Source organism: Xyrauchen texanus, chromosome 4, assembly GCF_025860055.1.
Source record: "Xyrauchen texanus isolate HMW12.3.18 chromosome 4, RBS_HiC_50CHRs, whole genome shotgun sequence".
NCBI lineage: Eukaryota > Metazoa > Chordata > Actinopteri > Cypriniformes > Catostomidae > Xyrauchen > Xyrauchen texanus.
The window spans coordinates 2,911,760-2,931,517 of NC_068279.1; the positions used below are offsets into that span (position 1 = coordinate 2,911,760).

The window sequence follows — 19,758 nt, forward strand, 5'->3', positions numbered from 1 at the left end:
CTTCACTGATCATTGAGTCTATATGCACACCTATTTTTTTACAGTCTATGATGCACACACGTTATGTTTAGATTACTTGTATATTTGTTATTTCCCAACCCAGTTGTAACCTGGTTTCATTGCTGTGATGTCTGAGAAGGAATTGAATTTATATGATTTATACTATAGGACTGCTTAGCTAATCAACTGATCGATCTCCTAACTGTATTGTGTGCTGTTGTGTAACGGCGACCATCAGTAAACGTTATGAATACAAACAATTTATATTCTTTATTAAGCTGTTATTGTCTTTACTAAAATCAAAATTAGGCTAATCAAAGGGAAGAGTGCTCTTATAAATCACGAGGGAGCGATTTGACCGCTGATAATGGCTAACGTAATAGACTCGCTGTTTTGATGATGTAGTATCCTATTTACCATACAGAATACATTCATTACAAATGTAACTTCAAGTTCAAGTTAAACGTGTGTTTAAACTACGCCTTTGGAAACTCACTTCACCTGTTCAGAGGCTCTGAGTGGGGCAGCAGCTCAGTCTCTCCAGTCCAGTCGGGTTGCAGGGACACCGCAGCAGAGCAGACTCGCTGTGTGAGTGAGCCAGACTGCGAGCGAACGCGCTTGTCGCGCTCTGTACGTTTGAATCAGTGAGAGGCAGGGGGAGGGGCTGACGATAGGACTACATTTAAAATTAAAAATTAAATTGTTCACTTTTGGTAAATGTATTGTTTAGTTCACTGTTTTGAGAAGCTTGTGGACATAATAGCGGGTTGTTTTTACAAGTACAGATTTTGGATCATCAAAGTTAGGGGGCAGCTGGGGGCAAGGCTGTAGAGTGGGGGCACCTGCCCCCTTGCCCCCCGTAGATCTGCCCCTGGCGCGCACTAATTGGGGATCAAGAGAGAGTTAGAATTTTTTAGCTTATAAAAGTGCCTAAATTTGCTTAAAATCATTAAGTAAAAATCATGTTAGATTTCATTAATGTGATTTCTTTTTTTTTAAAAAAAGGCTTGCTTACTAAAATTTGGGTGACTTGTGATTTTTTTTTTTTTAAGATTTCATAAAAAAAAAAAAACTTGAAAAGTTGAAAAGTTCTTAAAATATTACGTGTAATATTGTTACCATGCTTTTAGTTATCACATAACATTTTTTACAGTGTAGAGCACAATTGTTGTGCGGTAAGTGAGGACCCAAAAGCGATATAACAAAAAGCAGTCTTTAATGAAAGTTCGTAATTAGATCACAACAGAACACAAAGTCTTCTCCTAGAGGCGAAAGGTAAACATTAACAACCAGACCTCTAGCAGCGAGGGGCGAACTGAATAGAACACAAATCCAGGTTGTTAACGGAGAGAGGGGTGCAGAGGAGCGGAAACAAATACGGGACAGGACAGCGACAATTCTGACTGTGGATAGTAACAGCGTGTAGCGTTCTCAAGTGAGACTCAGACAATGAAGGCAGAGAAAGCAGTAGAGCGCTAATCAGCGGGGAAAACTGAATCAGGTGGGAAGGAAATTGACGAAGAATTATGGGGAGACGAGACAGCTGGGGAGCGAGGGAAAAGGAGAGAAGTAACAAAAGAGAGCCAATAGATGGCATAAGAGTAGAAGGAAAGAACAAGAGCAAAACATATGAGGATACGACATGACAATAGATCACAATAGACAGAGCATTTACCATGTGACTCAACCAAAGCTTCCTTGATCCAAAACGGTCCTCTTAATACAGTAGTAATTAGTTCCAGGCAATTAAACACCCGCTTACCCTTTATTACTATTATTTTCCACACTTTAGTATGAAAATAGAAATCAAACCATGAAAAAAAAAAAAAAAAACCACAGATTAAAGTATGTAATGACCCACATGTAACGATGGCTCAGTTACAACAATTTTTTACTGTTACTTTCAGAGGGTGTAAATAAAACAGACATATCCTTTAATATATGAAATTTGCCTTTATTATAATACAGATTTGGAATATCTAGGAGTAATTATTTAGCAACAATACCTTTATAGTACAGGAAAGTTATGTTGTTGACAATATAAACCTCATAGTCAGGCACTGAAAAGGCTGAATATTGGGTTCACTTTAATATAGATTGGATATTGAATGACAAGTGTTGCAATATTAATAGAATGACTATTTTGTAAAAGGTTCAGCATCAAATTGTTTGGATGAGAGAAATGTCGGCGTTCGTTTAGAAGTATACAATGGGGTCAAGGTGCCGTTTAGAGGTCTGAATTCCACTCAGCTCTAGTTTTCCTCCACTGTGAGGGAGAGATTTATAGACTCTCAGATGGATGAATTCATCCCTCCGACGTGGACCTGAAGAAATCAAAGGATTAAAGGTTTAGTGGTTTAGACACACCATTTCCATGAAATACATGCATGTGTGAACGACAATTGAGGTAATAAAGATGAGAAATCTTTTAAAAATAAAGTTTAAAACATGACATTTTTTAAATGTACTTTGTCCAATGTGGTTTCATGATTTTTTCATAGCATTTTCGCTTTATTTTATTGTCATTATGGAGTCAAAAATATCAAGTTCTCTCAAGGTTACATCACATGACCTGAACTAAATTTGCCTTTTCATAAAAATATATTTTTTACAACTTCACGCAGTCTTGAGTGTCTGAAGGGCTCATATCGGTTTTTTGTCTCAAAAGTCGTTACACCACTTGACTGATTTGGTGAACAAACGTTTTTCCAAATATAATAAACACCAAATATATGATCAAATAATAATATCATATTTTAAATGGTTGTTTTCCTGCTTATTTTTGTACATACATTGTAAGAAGATTATTCTGCGCTACTCATGACATCATTGCTCATTTCAAGAGTTTCAGCTTTAAAAATGTCAGTCTCCATTTCACCACTAAAACATGTTTTAGGCCTACTTCAAGTCCCAGGAAAAATATCAAAATGCCATTGAACTCAGTAATTTATAGTATTGGTGTATTCAAGTGTTCTCTGCAGTGTGAATTGTATTTAATAGATCTGGACTAAAGAATGAATGCCACGTCAATGACCCAAATGCAAATTGACTGACAAAGTAACAAGCTCACAGCCTTCCAAACATGTTTGGCAAAAGAGTTTACCTTGATAAAATAGTTGGTTCCCGCCACAAGCTGTGTGCTGAAACTTTTGGCGGTGAAAACAGCAAACCTCTTTCCGACACGTCTTTCTACATATGGCTTCATCTACAAGCAATAACAAGTATATGGATTTGTTTATTTGTCATTTCTAAAACTAATAAATGCTCATCACGTTCACTTGCAGATCAGCGAACACCACCATAACAAAATGAAAACCTGTCTCGACTTACCGCATTACAGATCCTCTGCACTTCTGAAGTGGCATATGTCACCTTGGATAACCCTCCAATAAGGGGCCCTAGAACCCAGATGCACAGTTTAATAAACAAGAAACAGACAACTTACTAAAGAAACACATTAAACTAAAGAAACTTGACAAAGGAATGGTCAAACACTGGGGCATTTATGCGCGCGCACTAATTGGGGATCAAGAAAGAGACAATGAACGAAGATTGACAACCAAACAAATTGCCATTTTCACTATTCTGACTGTCATAATCCAGCACTTTCTATGTTTTAATCTCTTGAGGAAACGCCACCATTTACCGCTATCCGTTGTGCTTCACAGAAATGTAAAAAAGCGTCGATTGCAACACAAACATGTAGGAGATATTTCATTATTGATTATAGTCTCTGATTAAACTTACCTCAAGACATGGAACTTTACTGGACCTCTAAACAGCAACAGTCATTGAATTAATATTAAGTGCATGTTTCGTATGTTTACCTGCTTCATTCCGCACTTTGTTGTTGTCAGATTTATCGACGCAATTCACCTCTGCAATATAGACAGACAGCAAAAATACCGCCATTAGAGCGCACACACCTGACTTTAGCTTCATCATTTTATCCTTGAGTACTGATTTCAGAGGATATAACTGTAAAACAAGTCTCGCTTCTTCGTCTTTTATGTAATGTTGTAACAAGACATTTTTAGGTGTAAATCACCACCACCTGTACTGGATGATTTCTTAATATCCTCTTCTTAAAGGGACAGTTCACCCCAAATTGAAATTTTCATTAATCAGCATTGGGCGGGACATTGGTCGTCTCATGAGTCATGAAGTCATTTGAAGTGAAACATAAAAAATAAAAAATAAAAAATACTGTGCATTTTTCTTTAATTGCTAAGCTAACTTCCTGCCTGTAACTTCTTAGCTTAGTGTTTCTATATTATGCTTTGTTTTAAATTGTTATTTGTAGCTCTTTTACTATTTTTTCATTTGGAGATTTCACCCTCATGCCATCCCAGATGTGTATGACTTTCTTCTGCAGAACACAAATAACATTTTTAGAATAATATTTCAGCTCTGTAGGTCCATACAATGCAAGTGAATGGTGGTAAGAACTTTGAAGGTCCAAAAAGCACATAAAAGCAGCATAACAGTAATCCATACGACTCCAGTGGTTAAATCCATGTCGTCTGAAGTGATATGATAAATGTGGGTGAGAAACAGATCAATATTTAATTAATGTTTTACTAACAATCTCAACTTTCACATTCTTCTACTTTTGTTTATGGTGATTTGCATTCTTCCTGCATATCGCCCCCTACTGGGTCCTTATATCCTTCTAAAAATCTTAGTTTGTGTTCTGCAGAAAAAGTCAGTCATTCATATCTGGGATGCATGAGAGCGAGTAAATGATGAGATTTTAAATTTGTGGGTGAACTATTCCTTTAAGGCAGGGGTGTCCACACAAAAATGCTTGTTGGGACTACTGCGTGTAGTATCTGACTGACCAGGCGAGATTTTGTTTATTCAGTTGCCATGACAACTAGGTTCGCGCCTCCCAAGGGCTTCTGAGAACAGAGCGCGAAATTGCGATGCTAGCAGTGTTTGAGACTAGCTACTATACTGCCCGGATTATGCAAAACTGTCTGATTCAATCAGTGCAAATCATCAGAATAAGGTAAATGCCCTGGCTATTGTAATCTATTGTGCTGTAGGTGTGTTGGGTTTAGTGTTAAAACTGAATGATATCAACACTGAACATTATTAAATACTGTTTAATTCATTAGATAAATTCCATGTAGGGCAGGGGTGTCCACACTTTTTGCGTTATTTACATTTAAACAATATTTAATAATGTTCAATGTTGATATCATTCAGTTTTAACACTAAACCCAACACACCTACAGCACAATAGATTACAATAGCCAGGGCATTTACCTTATTCTGATGATTTGCACTGAATGAATCAGACAGTTTTGCATAATCCGGGCATTAGCTGCTGGTAGCTAGTCTCAAACACTGCTAGCTTCGCAATTTCGGGCTCTGTTCTCAGAAGCCTTGAAGCCTAGTTGCCACAGCAACTGAATAAACAAAAATCTCGCCTCGTCAAAATGTACTCATCAATTGCAAATCAGACAGAAACTAAATGAAGGAAAGACATTATATTTGTATTAATATTGAACGAAAGCACATTTACATTTTGTGCGATCTACCAGCACTGCTTTAGCGATCGACGTATTGGGCACCCCTGCTTTAAGGTCTTGGTATGTGACATTTTATAGCTCCTAACTCCTTTATCTTTAATGTGGCATCCTGTTGTTTTATACACACAAAAAAGTAGCACTGATTTTATTGTTAAACCGGTTGTATCAGAGACTGACATGTGACTCAACCAAAGCTTCCTTGATCAAAAACGGTCCTCTTAATACAGTAGTAATTAGTTCCAGACAATTAAACACACCTGCTTAGTCATTATTACTGTTATTTTCCACACTTTAGTATGAAAATAGTAATCAAAACATTAAAAAACACAAATGAAAGTATGTAATGGCCCACAATGGCTCACAGTTACAACAATGTGTTTTGAAAAATATTTTACGGTTACATTCTTACAAAGGGTGTAAATAGAACAAAGACATATCATTTGAAATTTCCCTTTATTTTATAAGTAGCATTTGCTTTTATAAAAACAGATTTGGAATGAGGAGGAATATCTATGAGCAATTAATTCACCACAATACAATGATTTACATTTTTAGTGCAGTAAGGAAAACCATGGCATGCTGTGTGTGTGGATCATAGAACATTCACATATACAGGCACTGGAATGGCTGAATATCGGCTTCACTTTAATGATGTAGATTTGAATAAAAATGCTGTAACATTAATCATTGAGTAACTTGTTTTGGGTGAGAGAATGTGAGAAACCATTAGAAGATAAGATGGATTATTTCTGTGTTTGATTAGAAGAATCCAATGGGGTCAAGGTGTGCTTTAGAGGTCTGAATTCCACTCAGCTCTAGTTTTCCTCCACTGTGAGGGAGAGATTTATGAACTTTCAGATGAATGAATTCATCACCTCCGACGTGGACCTAAAAAACAAAACAAATAGAGAATGAAAATACTCTGAAGTCTCACTCACACACACACACACACACACACACACACACACACACACACACACACACACACACACACACACACACACACACACAATGTTTACCTTAATAAAAAAGTTTGTCCCTGCCACAACCTGTGTGGTGAAAGATTTGGCAGTGAAAACATCAAACGTCTTTGCGGCTTTTTCTTCTGCTTGTGGCTTCACCTATATGAACAGATGCACATGTGATGTTTGATTCAAAATGGAAATAATGCAAAACATTTAAATCATCCTTGAAAATGACCAGCAAATGTTCTTCAGAAGCTTGTGATTTTCACTCATGTATATATTTTTATATTGTAAAATGATGTATCTTTGTGAAAGAAGACAAGTAGAAATCATTTTTCAAAAGATAAAGTGTTTAGGTTAATTATTTACAAACATAATGAAAACACCCAAATACTGACAACACCATGTGATGGTAACTCATTAGAGGTAGACCGAGATATATATATCAGCTACCGATTAATCGTTATCGGCAAAAATCTTTGCAATCTATACAATAGTTGCTGATAGTGTGTTTCATCATTTCAAAATAAGAGTCCCCGGTGTGTTTCGGGCTTATTTATACTTAAAATCCGCGTGATGCACCAAATATTTTTTATGGTTATTATTGGAATTTGGGTTAAACAATAAACCACATCTGGGATTTTATTCATTTTGAATTATTTTTCTGTGTCTGCAATATAAAAAAAAAAATTGTCATTCTAATAATTGATTATAAAAACTTTCAGACAATTTATCGTTCATCAGCCTTTCCCACCACCTTAATTATATCGGCAAAATCAGTCGACCTCTATAACCCAATACTAATAAATCAGCATTAAATGTTTTGGGCGAGACATCTCGGGTGTCTCATGAGTCATGAATTATTGTGAAACACATAAAAAAAAAAGTGCTTTTTTCTACCTAACTTCCTGCCTGTAACTTCTTAGCTATTAAGCTTTGTTTTAAATTGTTATTTCTATCTCTTTTACTATTTTTTCATTTGGAGATTGCAGAAATCACATTTAATTGTCTGTGTAGCGGTAATAACTCACTAATGGACCAGGAAAATAAAATCAGAAGACTGCACGATACGTAACGGAGGTGGTGGTGATGCTGAGAAACAGTCAGAGACAAAAGGTAAGTTGAACCATAAAAGGTAGCTTTACTTTGAGTACTTAGTGTTTTTTTCCTCTTTAGTATTTTTCTTTTTACCTCAATCACAAAATAACAAAACACAATGACAGGAAAAAAAAATACAATAAGCTATATATCTCCTGGGTGCACCCTCTAAATAACTTTTCAGTATATCAATAATCACAATCACATCCAATGTATTCAAGTGAACACAAATGAAAGACAAAACAAAACAAAATCACCAGTGGTATTACATATAACCCACTGAAATAATTTCTTCAAGTTCAGATGGAATATCAATTGGAATATTGATCAGTGTTAAACTTTCCCAATTGCACTCTTGAGATGCTTCAGTCCCAAGGGAAAAAAAATATATCAGTCTCTGAAAATGTTCTCTTACTTATCTGAGTAGAAATAACGAAATGAAAAATTGTCCTTTCCTCTAAGTTCGTGATCCTTCAGAATCGAAGTGGGAGGCTCGCCATCAATTAGGGAAATCCATCTTGAAAGAACATTCACACACAAGAAAAAAACCTGGCCTGATCACAGACCAGAATATGCATTCAATATTGTATATCAATAATGATTTACAATTAAATATATAACACAGGAAACAAATAAAATACATATATATGCATACCATCATCCTAACAAATGACATTGTACTCAATTACCTGTCTATTCACTTTTTCCTCTTTTTTATTCTTCCACAGGCACGCGCAACCAAAATGGCGTCAGCAGTGAACACTTAATACACCATGCGGTCTGACACAACCACACTGCAAATGAACAATCCAACCCATACAACATCAGAATATAACACAATTTTGTCTCATATGCATAAAACAAATAAACAGCTATTACATACAATGTGTTGTCATTCGCTTTTAAGACTATTTATAACATTGGTAAACTCACCGAGTCAAAATGTAAACTCTGAAGTGCCCGATTGACACAATCACACTGGATCATCCACTATCTTGTAGTTACCCTCTGATTTATTCAGTTTTTGTGAACTTTGAACAGTTTAAGAACTATATTTGTTCAATTTTAACACACTCTCGTCGCCAGATCAGATATCTCTGTCGCTCTGCATCTCTCGTCTAATCTGCACAATGCTATTCGCAAGCAAGGGCGTGAGCCAGCAACCAAACTCTCCGATTGGTGGATACTCATCTCTTAACTCAATTCAGATATATATTTATAAATATATTTTCTTTTAGAATTTCACATGTATGAATAATCATAACATTCCATTCAAGCTACATAAAAATAAATAATATCTGTAAAACAATTATTTAACCAGGGTTACACTTTCCCCCTGAAATCATGCAAGCCCCTTTGCATGCTCTGAGTGGCTGATTAGTCACTACATTTGGTGAAACATCAGGTAAAATGGAAAGGGCACCTGGATTTTCAACACCATTGAGGGAGCTAACAAGGGCAGTGCTTAAACCCTGAAACAAAGACTGAACAACAAACGACAGGGGGTTTCCAAGTTGAAAGTAGGTAAGTCTCTCAGGTTCCCCTCTCTGCCTACTAGAGCATCTGAGCGGAATATCCGAATTATGCCCCCCTCAATTTCTGGCTGTTGTTCTCTCCCTTCAACAGGAACATCTGATATTTCAGCATAGTTTGTCACTTCAACTTCATCTTCACTTTGGACAGGAAGGTTCTTTTCTGTTTCAGTTTGGTCCTCGTCAAGTATATTACTTGTTTCAGGACCCCTTGGAGCATCAACAGGTGAATCGTCAACTGGAATATCAACAGGTAAGTATTCATCTGGGGCATCAACAGGTGAGTGTTCCACTGGATTATCAACATCAGAAGGTTCTTGTCTAGTTGAGTCAGCATCTAAAGGAACATCCACAGTTTCCTTTGATCTATAGATGTCATGGACTGTAGAGAACCGTACTGTTTCCACAACTGGTAAAGCATTATACCTTCCATTAAGATCTTCCTCCTCTGGGTCAGCTGAATGAGTCATCATCCGATGGTGGAACACCAGGGTTCTGGCGTGTTCTGGGTTTAGAAGTAGGTTTGGGCAAGGTAGGGCTTGAAACTTCTGGTGTTGGTAAGAACCCACAAGGGAGCAGAAGGTCTCTGTGAAGTGTACGGAGAGGACCATCCTTGCTCTCAGGACGAACTGTGTAGACTGGCAAGTCAGCTGCTCGCTTTACTACTACATACACCTCGGACTCCCACTTGTCTGCTAACTTGTGCTTACCACTTGGCCGAACATTTCTCACCAACACTCGATCATTGACTTCCAAGGAGGAATTTGTCACACCTTTGTCGAACCTGGTTTTGTTCCAGCACTGCACTCTTTAATGCTCTACGGGAGGCAAGCAAATAGCTTTCTTCCAGATGAGACCTTAGATGCTTGACATATTCGAATGGGATTTCTGTGGACTGTCTTGATATGGCAACCCAAAGACAAGGTCAACAGGCAAACGAGGTTGGCTCCAAACATCAATTCATAGGGGTAAACCCTGTAACTTCGTGCTTCGTGCAATTATATGCATGGACTAATGGTTTGACAAAATCCCTCCAATGAGTTTTGTCTTTCTCTTCTAATGTGCCAAGCATATTCAGCAGAGTCCTGTTGAAGCGTTCCACAGGATTTCCCCTAGGATGGTAAGGCGTTGTTCGAATTTTCTTAATGTCTGATATCTCACAAAGTTCTTTGATTGTGCGGGACTCGAAATCTGGGCCCTGGTCACTATGAAGGCGTTCAGGGAACCCATAGTGCACAATAAAATTCTCCCAAAGACACTTTGCTACTGTTCTCGCCTTTTGATTTGGGGTAGGGATTGCCACAGCATACTTAGTGAAAAAATCTGTGATCACTAAGATATCTCTTGTGTTGCTTCTGTCTGGTTCCAATGAGAGGAAGTCCATACAAACTAATTGTAATGGTCTGGTGGCCTGGATGTTGACCAAGGGTGCAGCTTTTTGAGGTAAGGACTTCCTTCAGCACACAACGACCACATGTCCTGACCTTCTGTTCTACCTCAGCAGCCATTTTTGGCCAGTAGAACCGGGATCTGACCAGATCCAAGGTTCTCTCCATCCCCATGTGACCCATACTATCATGTAAACTGCTCATCACAGTGGATCTTAGCTCTTCAGGAAGCACTAGCTGGTAAGTGACGGAATCCTTATCTATCCGTCTCCTGTAAAGTGTTCCGTCCTTTACCTCAAGGCGGTTCCATTCTTTTAGGAAATAGGAAAGACCAGGAAGTTCCTTCCTTACCGTTGGTGAAGGTCTCTCTCCCAACTCCAAGTGCAAAATCACCTCTTGAAGAACTGGATCGGCTCTTTGTTTATCACCAAGGTCTTTTGAAAGGTGAGGTATAACAGGGAAACAATCAGAACTATCTTCTTGTTCATAACAGTCGGGTACAGCATCGGAACGTAGTGCAAGGGAGTTTACGAGAGCAATGCCTGGCCCGACATCAGCTGATTGCCTAACAAGGTGCTTCTCACAGATGGCCTTGACTACATCATTCAGTAGCGCTGACAGAATCTTCTGTGGCGGTAAGCTGATGCTGTATGAACTGTTGGATCCTTTCATGCTCCTTTTGTGACAAGGGGTTTTCTGGAAAAGGCTCCTGAGGTCGCCTTGAAAGGCTATCGGCATCAATGTTCAGCTTGCCCGCCCTGTACTGCAACTTGAAGGAGAAAGTGGAAAGAGCTGCAAGCCACCGATAACTAGTAGCATCTAATCTTGCAGTGGTAAGAACATGCGTGAGAGGGTTGCTATCAGTAATGACAGTGAATTGGCTGCCATAAAGGTAATCACAAAACTTTTCAGTTACTGCCCATTTAAGAGCAAGGAATTCAAGTTTGTGAGCAGGATACCTTGACTCACTGTGCGACAGCCCTCTGCTCGCGAATGCAATTGCACGCATCTGCCCACCTTGTTCCTGATACAGTGCAGCTCCTAAACCCTTGGTGCTGGCATCTGTATGAAGAAAGTAGGGGAGTTTGGGGTCAGCATAACCCAGAACAGGTGCGCTAGTTAGCTTCCCAATAATGGACTGAAAAGCTTCCTCACAAAGAGGCGTCCAACGACTCCCAAAGGGCTCCTTAGGATTGTAGTACTGACCCTTTTTGTCACTCTTTTTACCACTTTTCCTTAACGGTGGATACCCTGAAGTAAGATCATTGAGTGGTTTCACGATCCTTGAATAATCCTAATGAACCGGCGATAGTAGCCGGAAAAACCCAAAAATGATCTCAGTTCTTTTAGATTCATGGGACTCGGCCAGGTTTTTAAGGCTTGTATCTTTTCAGGATCTGTTTTTACTCCCTGCTCCGACACAATATGTCCTAGATAGCGAACGGAGGTTTGGAAAAATTTACATTTCTCCAGAGAAAGTTTTAGTCCGTACTCCTTGAGGCGAGATAGAACATTTAATAGCCGTCTCTCATGCTCCTCTGGAGTGTCAGAGAATATTATCAGATCGTCCAAAAGACCAATACTTCCTTTAGATTAATGTCCCCCATACACTTCTCCATCAATCTTTGGAAAGTACTTGGTGCGTTGGTGACACCTTGGGGCATACGACTGAATTCCCAAAACCCCAATGGACAGACAAAGGCGGTTTTGGGTTTGTCAGACTCCTCAACTTCTATCTGATAATATCCCGATTTCAAATCTAGTACGGAGAACCATCTGGAACCTGTCAGAGCAGAAAAAGTTTCCTCAAGATTGGGTAGTGCATACGCATCCTTCACTGTCTGGAGGTTTAACTTCCTATAATCAATACACAGCCGTATATCTCCGTTTTCTTTCTCACCACCACTATGGGTGAGGAAAAGGGTGACTCGGACTCTCGTATGACTCCACTTGCTAGCAGGTCACGCAGATGCTTGCGGACTGCCTCAATATCTTGTGGGTGGATTGGTCGTGCTCTGTGTTTAAAAGGAGTTTCATTGTTCAGGTTTATGCGATGTTTCACCTTCTGGGTGTGCCCAAAGTCCAAATCATGCTGACTGAAAACTTCTGGCATTTCTCTGAGCTTGTTAGTGATACGGTCCTTCCATTCCTGTGATAATGGGGACTCACCAAAATTTAAGGTGAAATTGAGCTCCTGGGCAGGTGGGTGCTTATCTGTCAAAGAGGTTGTGATGGCCCACGAGGCAGCCACACATCAATGAGCGATAATGTTACACATGCACACATACATACCACACACACGCGCACATACACATGTACATGCTGGCTCTAATTTATCCGGCACATTTTTGAGCTTATGTTCATTCTCTTAAGGGCCTGTATTCATATCGCAGGTATTATGGTAATTATATTTAGTTATTTAAGTTCTAGTGCATCATTGACTAGTTGGAGTGCACACATTCTAGTTTATGGTGTACGGTTTATACTTTTATTAATATTGCATTTTCTGAGTTTAAGTTACCGCTGTGGTGCTGAGGAGTGGATGGCTGGAGCTGTTGGCTGTGAATAGTGGTGGAGTTTCCGCGTTCCTGGTCCGAGTGTTTTAAGGACCGGCATGGCACTTCGACCGCTGCTTTAGTTCCACTTGCCGCTACCAACAAGCAGATTGACTGTGGGGAAATGGGGTGGATGTGTTGTGGATTTTCGTTTCTAATTTGTTGGTTTTCTTAATTGATATTTGTTTATTTCTTCAAGATATGTTTTTCATTTTATTCTGATTCTTTAACTGGCCTGGTTATGAATTTTGTTATTTGTATTTGAAGTTTGTGTTTTTGGTTTCCCTTGTGTGTTCATGTGGACTAGTCCGTTTGTATAAATGTGTCCCAGTTGTTTTATTCAAGAGGTCAGTTCAGTTCTCTCATATTCTGTTATTGGAGTTTAATTTTGTTCTGTTGACCTCTTTTATTTGCCTGGATTTGGGTTATCTGGACTTTGTTTTTTGTTTCTATTTGAATTATTTTGGTCTGATTAATTAAAAGATTATTTTGGGAAACAGTTTGTTACGGCCCTTATTCCTTGACTGTGCGGTCCCTCACAAGTGGTGGCAGCGGTGGGATAAGCCAGTCGGGCCTAGTTTCTCCAAAAAAAAAAAAAAAAAAAAATTGTCCACTTAAACTCCATGTGCCATGAACCGGGGAAGGAAGGCAGCCCCAAAGACTTCTCCAACAGAGCAACCTGAGGAAGTGTTCCAAGAGCTGGGGAAGATGGAGCAGTACAGAAAGTGAGTGAGGTGGAGGATATGGAGCCTGGAAGCCGAGAGCCCACACTTGCAGACTTGACTGGTTTGTTTCGAGCTCATATGGCGAAGATGGATGCCCAAGAAGCTCACAGGACTCAAGAGTATTCTCAGCAGGAGCGTCGCTTAAAGTCCTTCAACACCAGTTTGGTCTGTTGCAGCTGGAGGTGCAGGCTCGTACGACTCCAACTCCCAATCCACTGCTGATGGCTGGAGACCCCTTGGAAGGTCCTGATGATGAGGAAGCTGTCCCTAGCCGCCTGCTGTCTCAGTCTACTACCTGTCAGAAGGATCGTTCAGAAATTCGTGCTGCAGGTCAGTATCAGTTTAAAGAGCTAAGACTTGAGAAGTTATCGGAAGCTGATGACATTGAACATTATTTAATTACCTTTGAGAGACTTGCAGCTGTTTGCCGGTGGCCGAAGGAGGATTGGGCCTTCCGTTTAATTCCTCTCTTGACAGGTAAGGCCAGAGCGGCTTATGTACATATGGATGTGGATGATTCTCTTGACTATGAGGAAGTTAAGTCCGTCATCTTAAGAAAATATGACATCAACCAGGAAACGTATAGACAACAGTTTCGTTCTCTGGATGTTGAACCCCTTGAGAGTCCCAAAGAATTATATGTGCGGTTAAAGGAACTTTATGGGAAGTGGATCCAACCAAAAGCTAAGTCGGTTGAGGAAGTTGGTGAAATTATAATTCTTGAGCAATATCTAAGAATGCTTTCTCCTGAGCTCCAGGTTTGGCTGCGGGAACATGATCCTAAAACTGCCGCACAAGCTGCAACCCTGGCGGATGTGTTCGTGGCTGCACGTAAGAGGAATCAATCATGGGCTTGGAAAACCAGCAGAGATGACCGCAGATTAAACCTTCCCCAGCAAAGCCAGAGAAGTTTTTCCAGTGCCGGTAAGCCTGCTGGAGGAGAACCTGCATTTGCAACCTCTCTCAAGAGTCACAAAAGAGTGCCAATCTGCTATTTGTGTGGTCAGGAAGGCCATACTGAAACCAATGTGTCCTAAAAATACAGTCAAGACTACTCACCTTTGTTATGTGCCCAGGGGTGGTACGGGGCCACCAGGAAAAGCTAAGTGGTCACCACAGATGATAACGGTGGAGGTGAATGGAAAGGAGTTGCAGGCCCTGGTAGACACTGGGAGTGATCAGACGCTGGTACATCACAGATATATACTACCTGCCCTACTTAACTTCAGCGACAGGAAAGCTATTCAGCTGTGTTCACGGTGATGAAAAACTGCTTCCTACGGCAGATGTGTATATCAAGGTGAGAGGACAAGCTTATCTCCTGGATGTGGGCGTAGCGGACAACTTGCCGTTTCCTGTGGTCTTGGGTCATGACTTGCCCGTGCTCTGTGATTTGTTGCAGCCCGTACCTTTATGTAGTATGGTTGTCACCCGGGCTAAAGCAAGCAAAGAGGAAGAAGGGGAACAGTTGCTTCGTGCCCTACCTTTCTTTAATAATGAAGAGGAAATCGTTGACTCCGTTAAGCCCAGGAAATCTCGGTCGACAGAAAAGGTTGGAAAAAATAAAGTATAATGCTGTTAAAATGCCAGATGACTCCCTCTCTAACTTTTCCTCTGAATTTAAGCTGCCCAATAACATCGCTCAGTTACAACAGGATGATGCCAGTCTTGTCCCTTACTTGGGAAAGGTAAAGGAAGAGGATGTAGAGAAGGATATTGATGGTGACCTCACAAAGGAAAGATACTTTCTTCAACAGGGGATACTCTACCGTCGACTTGGGTTGGTGACACAGCTGGTGGTACCGCAGTGTGTCCGTAAAGTGATTCTTATCCTGGGCCATTCGATTCCCTGGGCTGGCCACCTGGGGAAATGTAAAACCCTTGCTAGGATTAGGAAATACTTTCATTGGCCCGGCCTGAAATCAGAGGTAACCCAGTATTGTAGAAGTTGCCCAGAATGTCAAAAAGTCTCTGCACATGGCCCTTGTCAGGTTCCTCTTCAGCCACTTCCAATCATTGGCACTCCATTTGAAAGACTGGGAATGGATGTGGTCGGGCCTGTGGAAAGAAGTTACGCAGGTAACCGATTTATGCTGGTTGTAACAGACTATGCTACAAGGTATCCAGAAGTGTTCCCATTAAAGTCCATCAAAGCAAAATATGTGGCGACTTGTCTTGTGCAATTGTTCTCCAGAGTTGGATTTCCTTGTGAGATCTTGACAGATCAGGGGACTAACTTCATGTCCACCCTTTTGAACCAGGTATACAAGCTGCTGGGTATTAAAAGTTTGAGAACAACCCCTTACCACCCCCAGACGGATGGGCTTACAGAACGATTTAACCAGACACTTAAACAGATGCTTCGCAAGTTTGTCTGTGATTCAGGTAAAGATTGGGACCAATGGCTTCCCTACCTTCTCTTTGCCTATAGAGAGGTGCCACAATCATCTACTGGTTTTTCCCCTTTTGAACTCCTATATGGACACGAGGTAAGGGGTCCTCTGGCTTTGCTTCGAGAAATATGGGACGGGGACCAGACAAGGGATGAACCGATGAACGTTGTGTCCTATGTGGTACAGATGCGAGAGCGCTTGGGAAAGATGGCTTCATTGGCCCAATCTCACCTGGCTGAGGCACAAACGCGCCAGAAAACATGGTACGATCAGTCTGCTCGGGAGCGAAGTTTTGAACCAGGTCAGAAGGTCCTGGTGATGCTACCCAGTAAAGAAAGTAAGTTGTTGGCCAAATGGCAAGGCCCGTTTGAAGTCCGAAGGAAACTTGGGCCTACCACCTATGAAATTTCAACGTTGGGCAAAGATGGGTCGACCCGAATTTTGCATATTAATCTCCTTAAGCAATGGGTCCCCCGCCCTGATCCGACTGTACAAATCTTGATGATTAGGCAGGTGGAGGAAGAAGAGGAATTGGATGACCAATACTTACCCCAGCCTGCTCTAGGAGATGTCAGTCTGCATCATTTGTCCCCACAGTGTCAGCATGAGGTGAGGGCCCTTGATCTAGCTGGGGTTTTCTCAGAATATCCTGGATTCACAACTTTAATACAACATAACATTGTGTTGAAGCCTGATGCGGTTGTAAGGAGAATGAGCTACAGGGTCCCCGAGCGTCTCCAAGAGTCCCTAAAGAAGGAAGTCGATTTGATGCTGAGGCTGGGGATCATCGAGCCATCCAGAAGCGAATGGTGCCATCCTGTGGTCCTGGTTCCAAAAAGGATGGTACCATAAGATTCTGTATAGACTTCCGTTACCTCAATTCTGTGACAAAATTTGATGCCTATCCCACTCCACGTATAGGTGACCTTATCGACCGCCTGGGTAACTCACAGTTTCTGACGACCATCGACCTTTCAAAAGGCTATTGGCAGATCCCTCTGACTTGTGAGTCCCGGGAGCTCACCGCTTTCAAGACCCCATTGGGTTTGTTCCATTTCAAGGTCCTTCCTTTTGGATTACACGGGCACCCGCCAGTTTTCAAAGACTCATGGACCAAGTATTACGAGGATTAACCTTTACCGCTGCTTATCTGGATGACATTGTGATTTACAGCAACACGTGGGAGCAACATCTGAAACACATCCAGCTGGTTCTGCAACGTCTCCAGAGAGCTGGTTTGACGGTTAACCCACAAAAGTGTGCCATTGCAAAGACTGAGACTGAGTATCTGGGATTTGTAATTGGTGGTGGAGTGATCAGGCCGCAGGTGGGAAAGGTCCGGGCCATTGAAGCGTGCCCTCAGCCACGGACACGAAAGGAACTGCGATCATTCCTGGGCATGGCTGGATTTTACAACAAATTTATCCCCAACTTTTCTAGTAGAGCTGCAGTGTTGACCGATATGGTGGGTTCAAAGTGTCCGAATCAGGTTCAGCTGGACGAAAGAAGCAGAAGCGGCATTCAAAGACCTTCGAACTGCCTTGAGCAGGAACCCTTTATTGCATAATGCTGATTTTAACCAACCTTTTATTCTTCAGACAGACGCTTCTGATAGAGGCCTAGGAGCAGTATTGTTGCAGGGTCCTCCTGATGCCCGACATCCCATTGCTTTCCTCAGTCGCAAACTCTTTCCCAGAGAAGTCCGTTATTCCATTGTGGAAAAGGAATGTCTCAGCTGTGAAGTGGGCGTTGGACTCCCTGAAATATTACCTCTTGGGAAGGGAATTTGTTCTGGAAACCGACCACAAGGCTCTGCAGTGGCTCCAAAAATGAAAGATACCAACAGTCGAATAACCCGTTGGTACCTGGCCATGCAGCCCTTTCGCTTCTCCATCCAACATGTCCCTGGCAAAGAGAACCTAACGGCAGACTATCTTTCCCGCTGTGCCAGTGACATGTGTGAAGGGGGAGTATGTGATGGCCCACGAGGCAGCCACACATCAATGAGCGGTAATGTTACACATGCACACATACATACCACACACACGCGCACATACACATGTACATGCTGGCTCTAATTTATCCGGCACATTTTTGAGCTTATGTTCATTCTCTTAAGGGCCTGTATTCATATCGCAGGTATTATGGTAATTATATTTAGTTATTTAAGTTCTAGTGCATCATTGACTAGTTGGAGTGCACACATTCTAGTTTATGGTGTACGGTTTATACTTTTATTAATATTGCATTTTCTGAGTTTAAGTTACCGCTGTGGTGCTGAGGAGTGGATGGCTGGAGCTGTTGGCTGTGAATAGTGGTGGAGTTTCCGCGTTCCTGGTCCGAGTGTTTTAAGGACCGGCATGGCACTTCGACCGCTGCTTTAGTTCCACTTGCCGCTACCAACAAGCAGATTGACTGTGGGGAAATGGGGTGGATGTGTTGTGGATTTTCGTTTCTAATTTGTTGGTTTTCTTAATTGATATTTGTTTATTTCTTCAAGATATGTTTTTCATTTTATTCTGATTCTTTAACTGGCCTGGTTATGAATTTTGTTATTTGTATTTGAAGTTTGTGTTTTTGGTTTCCCCTTGTGTGTTCATGTGGACTAGTCCGTTTGTATAAATGTGTCCCAGTTGTTTTATTCAAGAGGTCAGTTCAGTTCTCTCATATTCTGTTATTGGAGTTTAATTTTGTTCTGTTGACCTCTTTTATTTGCCTGGATTTGGGTTATCTGGACTTTGTTTTTTTGTTTCTATTTGAATTATTTTGGTCTGATTAATTAAAAGATTATTTTGGGAAACAGTTTGTTACGGCCCTTATTCCTTGACTGTGCGGTCCCTCACAGAGGTGTTTGGAGGAGGAAGTACTGATTTGATCGCATGAAGTTCTGCCACTATACACCTTGGTGGGATAGCTATATCATGTTCGGTTTCATTTGTGAGCACCACTGGTAAATGGTAAGGCTGAGTCTTAGAAAGGGTAAGTAGGCAGCGTTTCACAAATACCCCACCAGGCAAAGATGAGTTAGATGGATGCTCCACCACAACACACTTATCAACCCCACAGGATACTGCAACGGAACCTTCCACAACTACTCTCTGACCTGCAGCCATGACCTCAGGTACTTTACTTTTCAACCGCACATGACCAAGAACACCATTTGAGTTTTGTTTCCGTCTTGTTTCAAGTGTGCTCAAAACCACTCTGTAACCAAATGAAGACGGTTGGTACGTTGGGGAGTTTGCTTTCAAATGTTGCTCATAGAGAACATCCAAGGTGTTTGTGCCTATTAAAACCAATGGTTGATTGTGAGATTTCACATCAGGTACTACTAAGGCTACGGTAGGAACCTCAACACTCACACCCAGGAACTCCTCAGGAAAGGTAATGTCTACTTCTATATAGCCTTCATATGGGACAAATAGACCATTGGCGCCTTCTACTTCCAAGATGTCATTGATGGAGTTAATGGAGTACTCTGAGAGATGCTGCTCATAAAAGGACTTGGGGACTGTTGTGACTTACGATCCAGTGTCCAATAGACAATGACACTTTTCACCGGCTA

At 41.0% G+C, this 19,758-nt stretch overlaps 1 protein-coding gene and 1 pseudogene across 1 annotated transcript; one reads left to right on the top strand and one right to left on the bottom strand.

Annotated features, from left to right (window-relative positions):
* Nucleotides 1-2,158: 2,158 nt before the first annotated feature.
* LOC127643032 (cystatin-B-like) lies at nucleotides 2,159-4,013 on the bottom strand (annotated as a pseudogene).
* A 9,692-nt stretch (nucleotides 4,014-13,705) lies between these two features.
* On the top strand, nucleotides 13,706-14,837 carry LOC127636992 (zinc finger and SCAN domain-containing protein 12-like). Its single transcript, XM_052117822.1, has 3 exons — nucleotides 13,706-13,800; nucleotides 13,904-14,130; nucleotides 14,221-14,837. The coding sequence occupies exons 1-3, from the start codon at nucleotides 13,706-13,708 to the stop codon at nucleotides 14,835-14,837; spliced, it is 939 nt and encodes a 312-aa protein (XP_051973782.1).
* The last annotated feature ends 4,921 nt before the right edge of the window (nucleotides 14,838-19,758 follow it).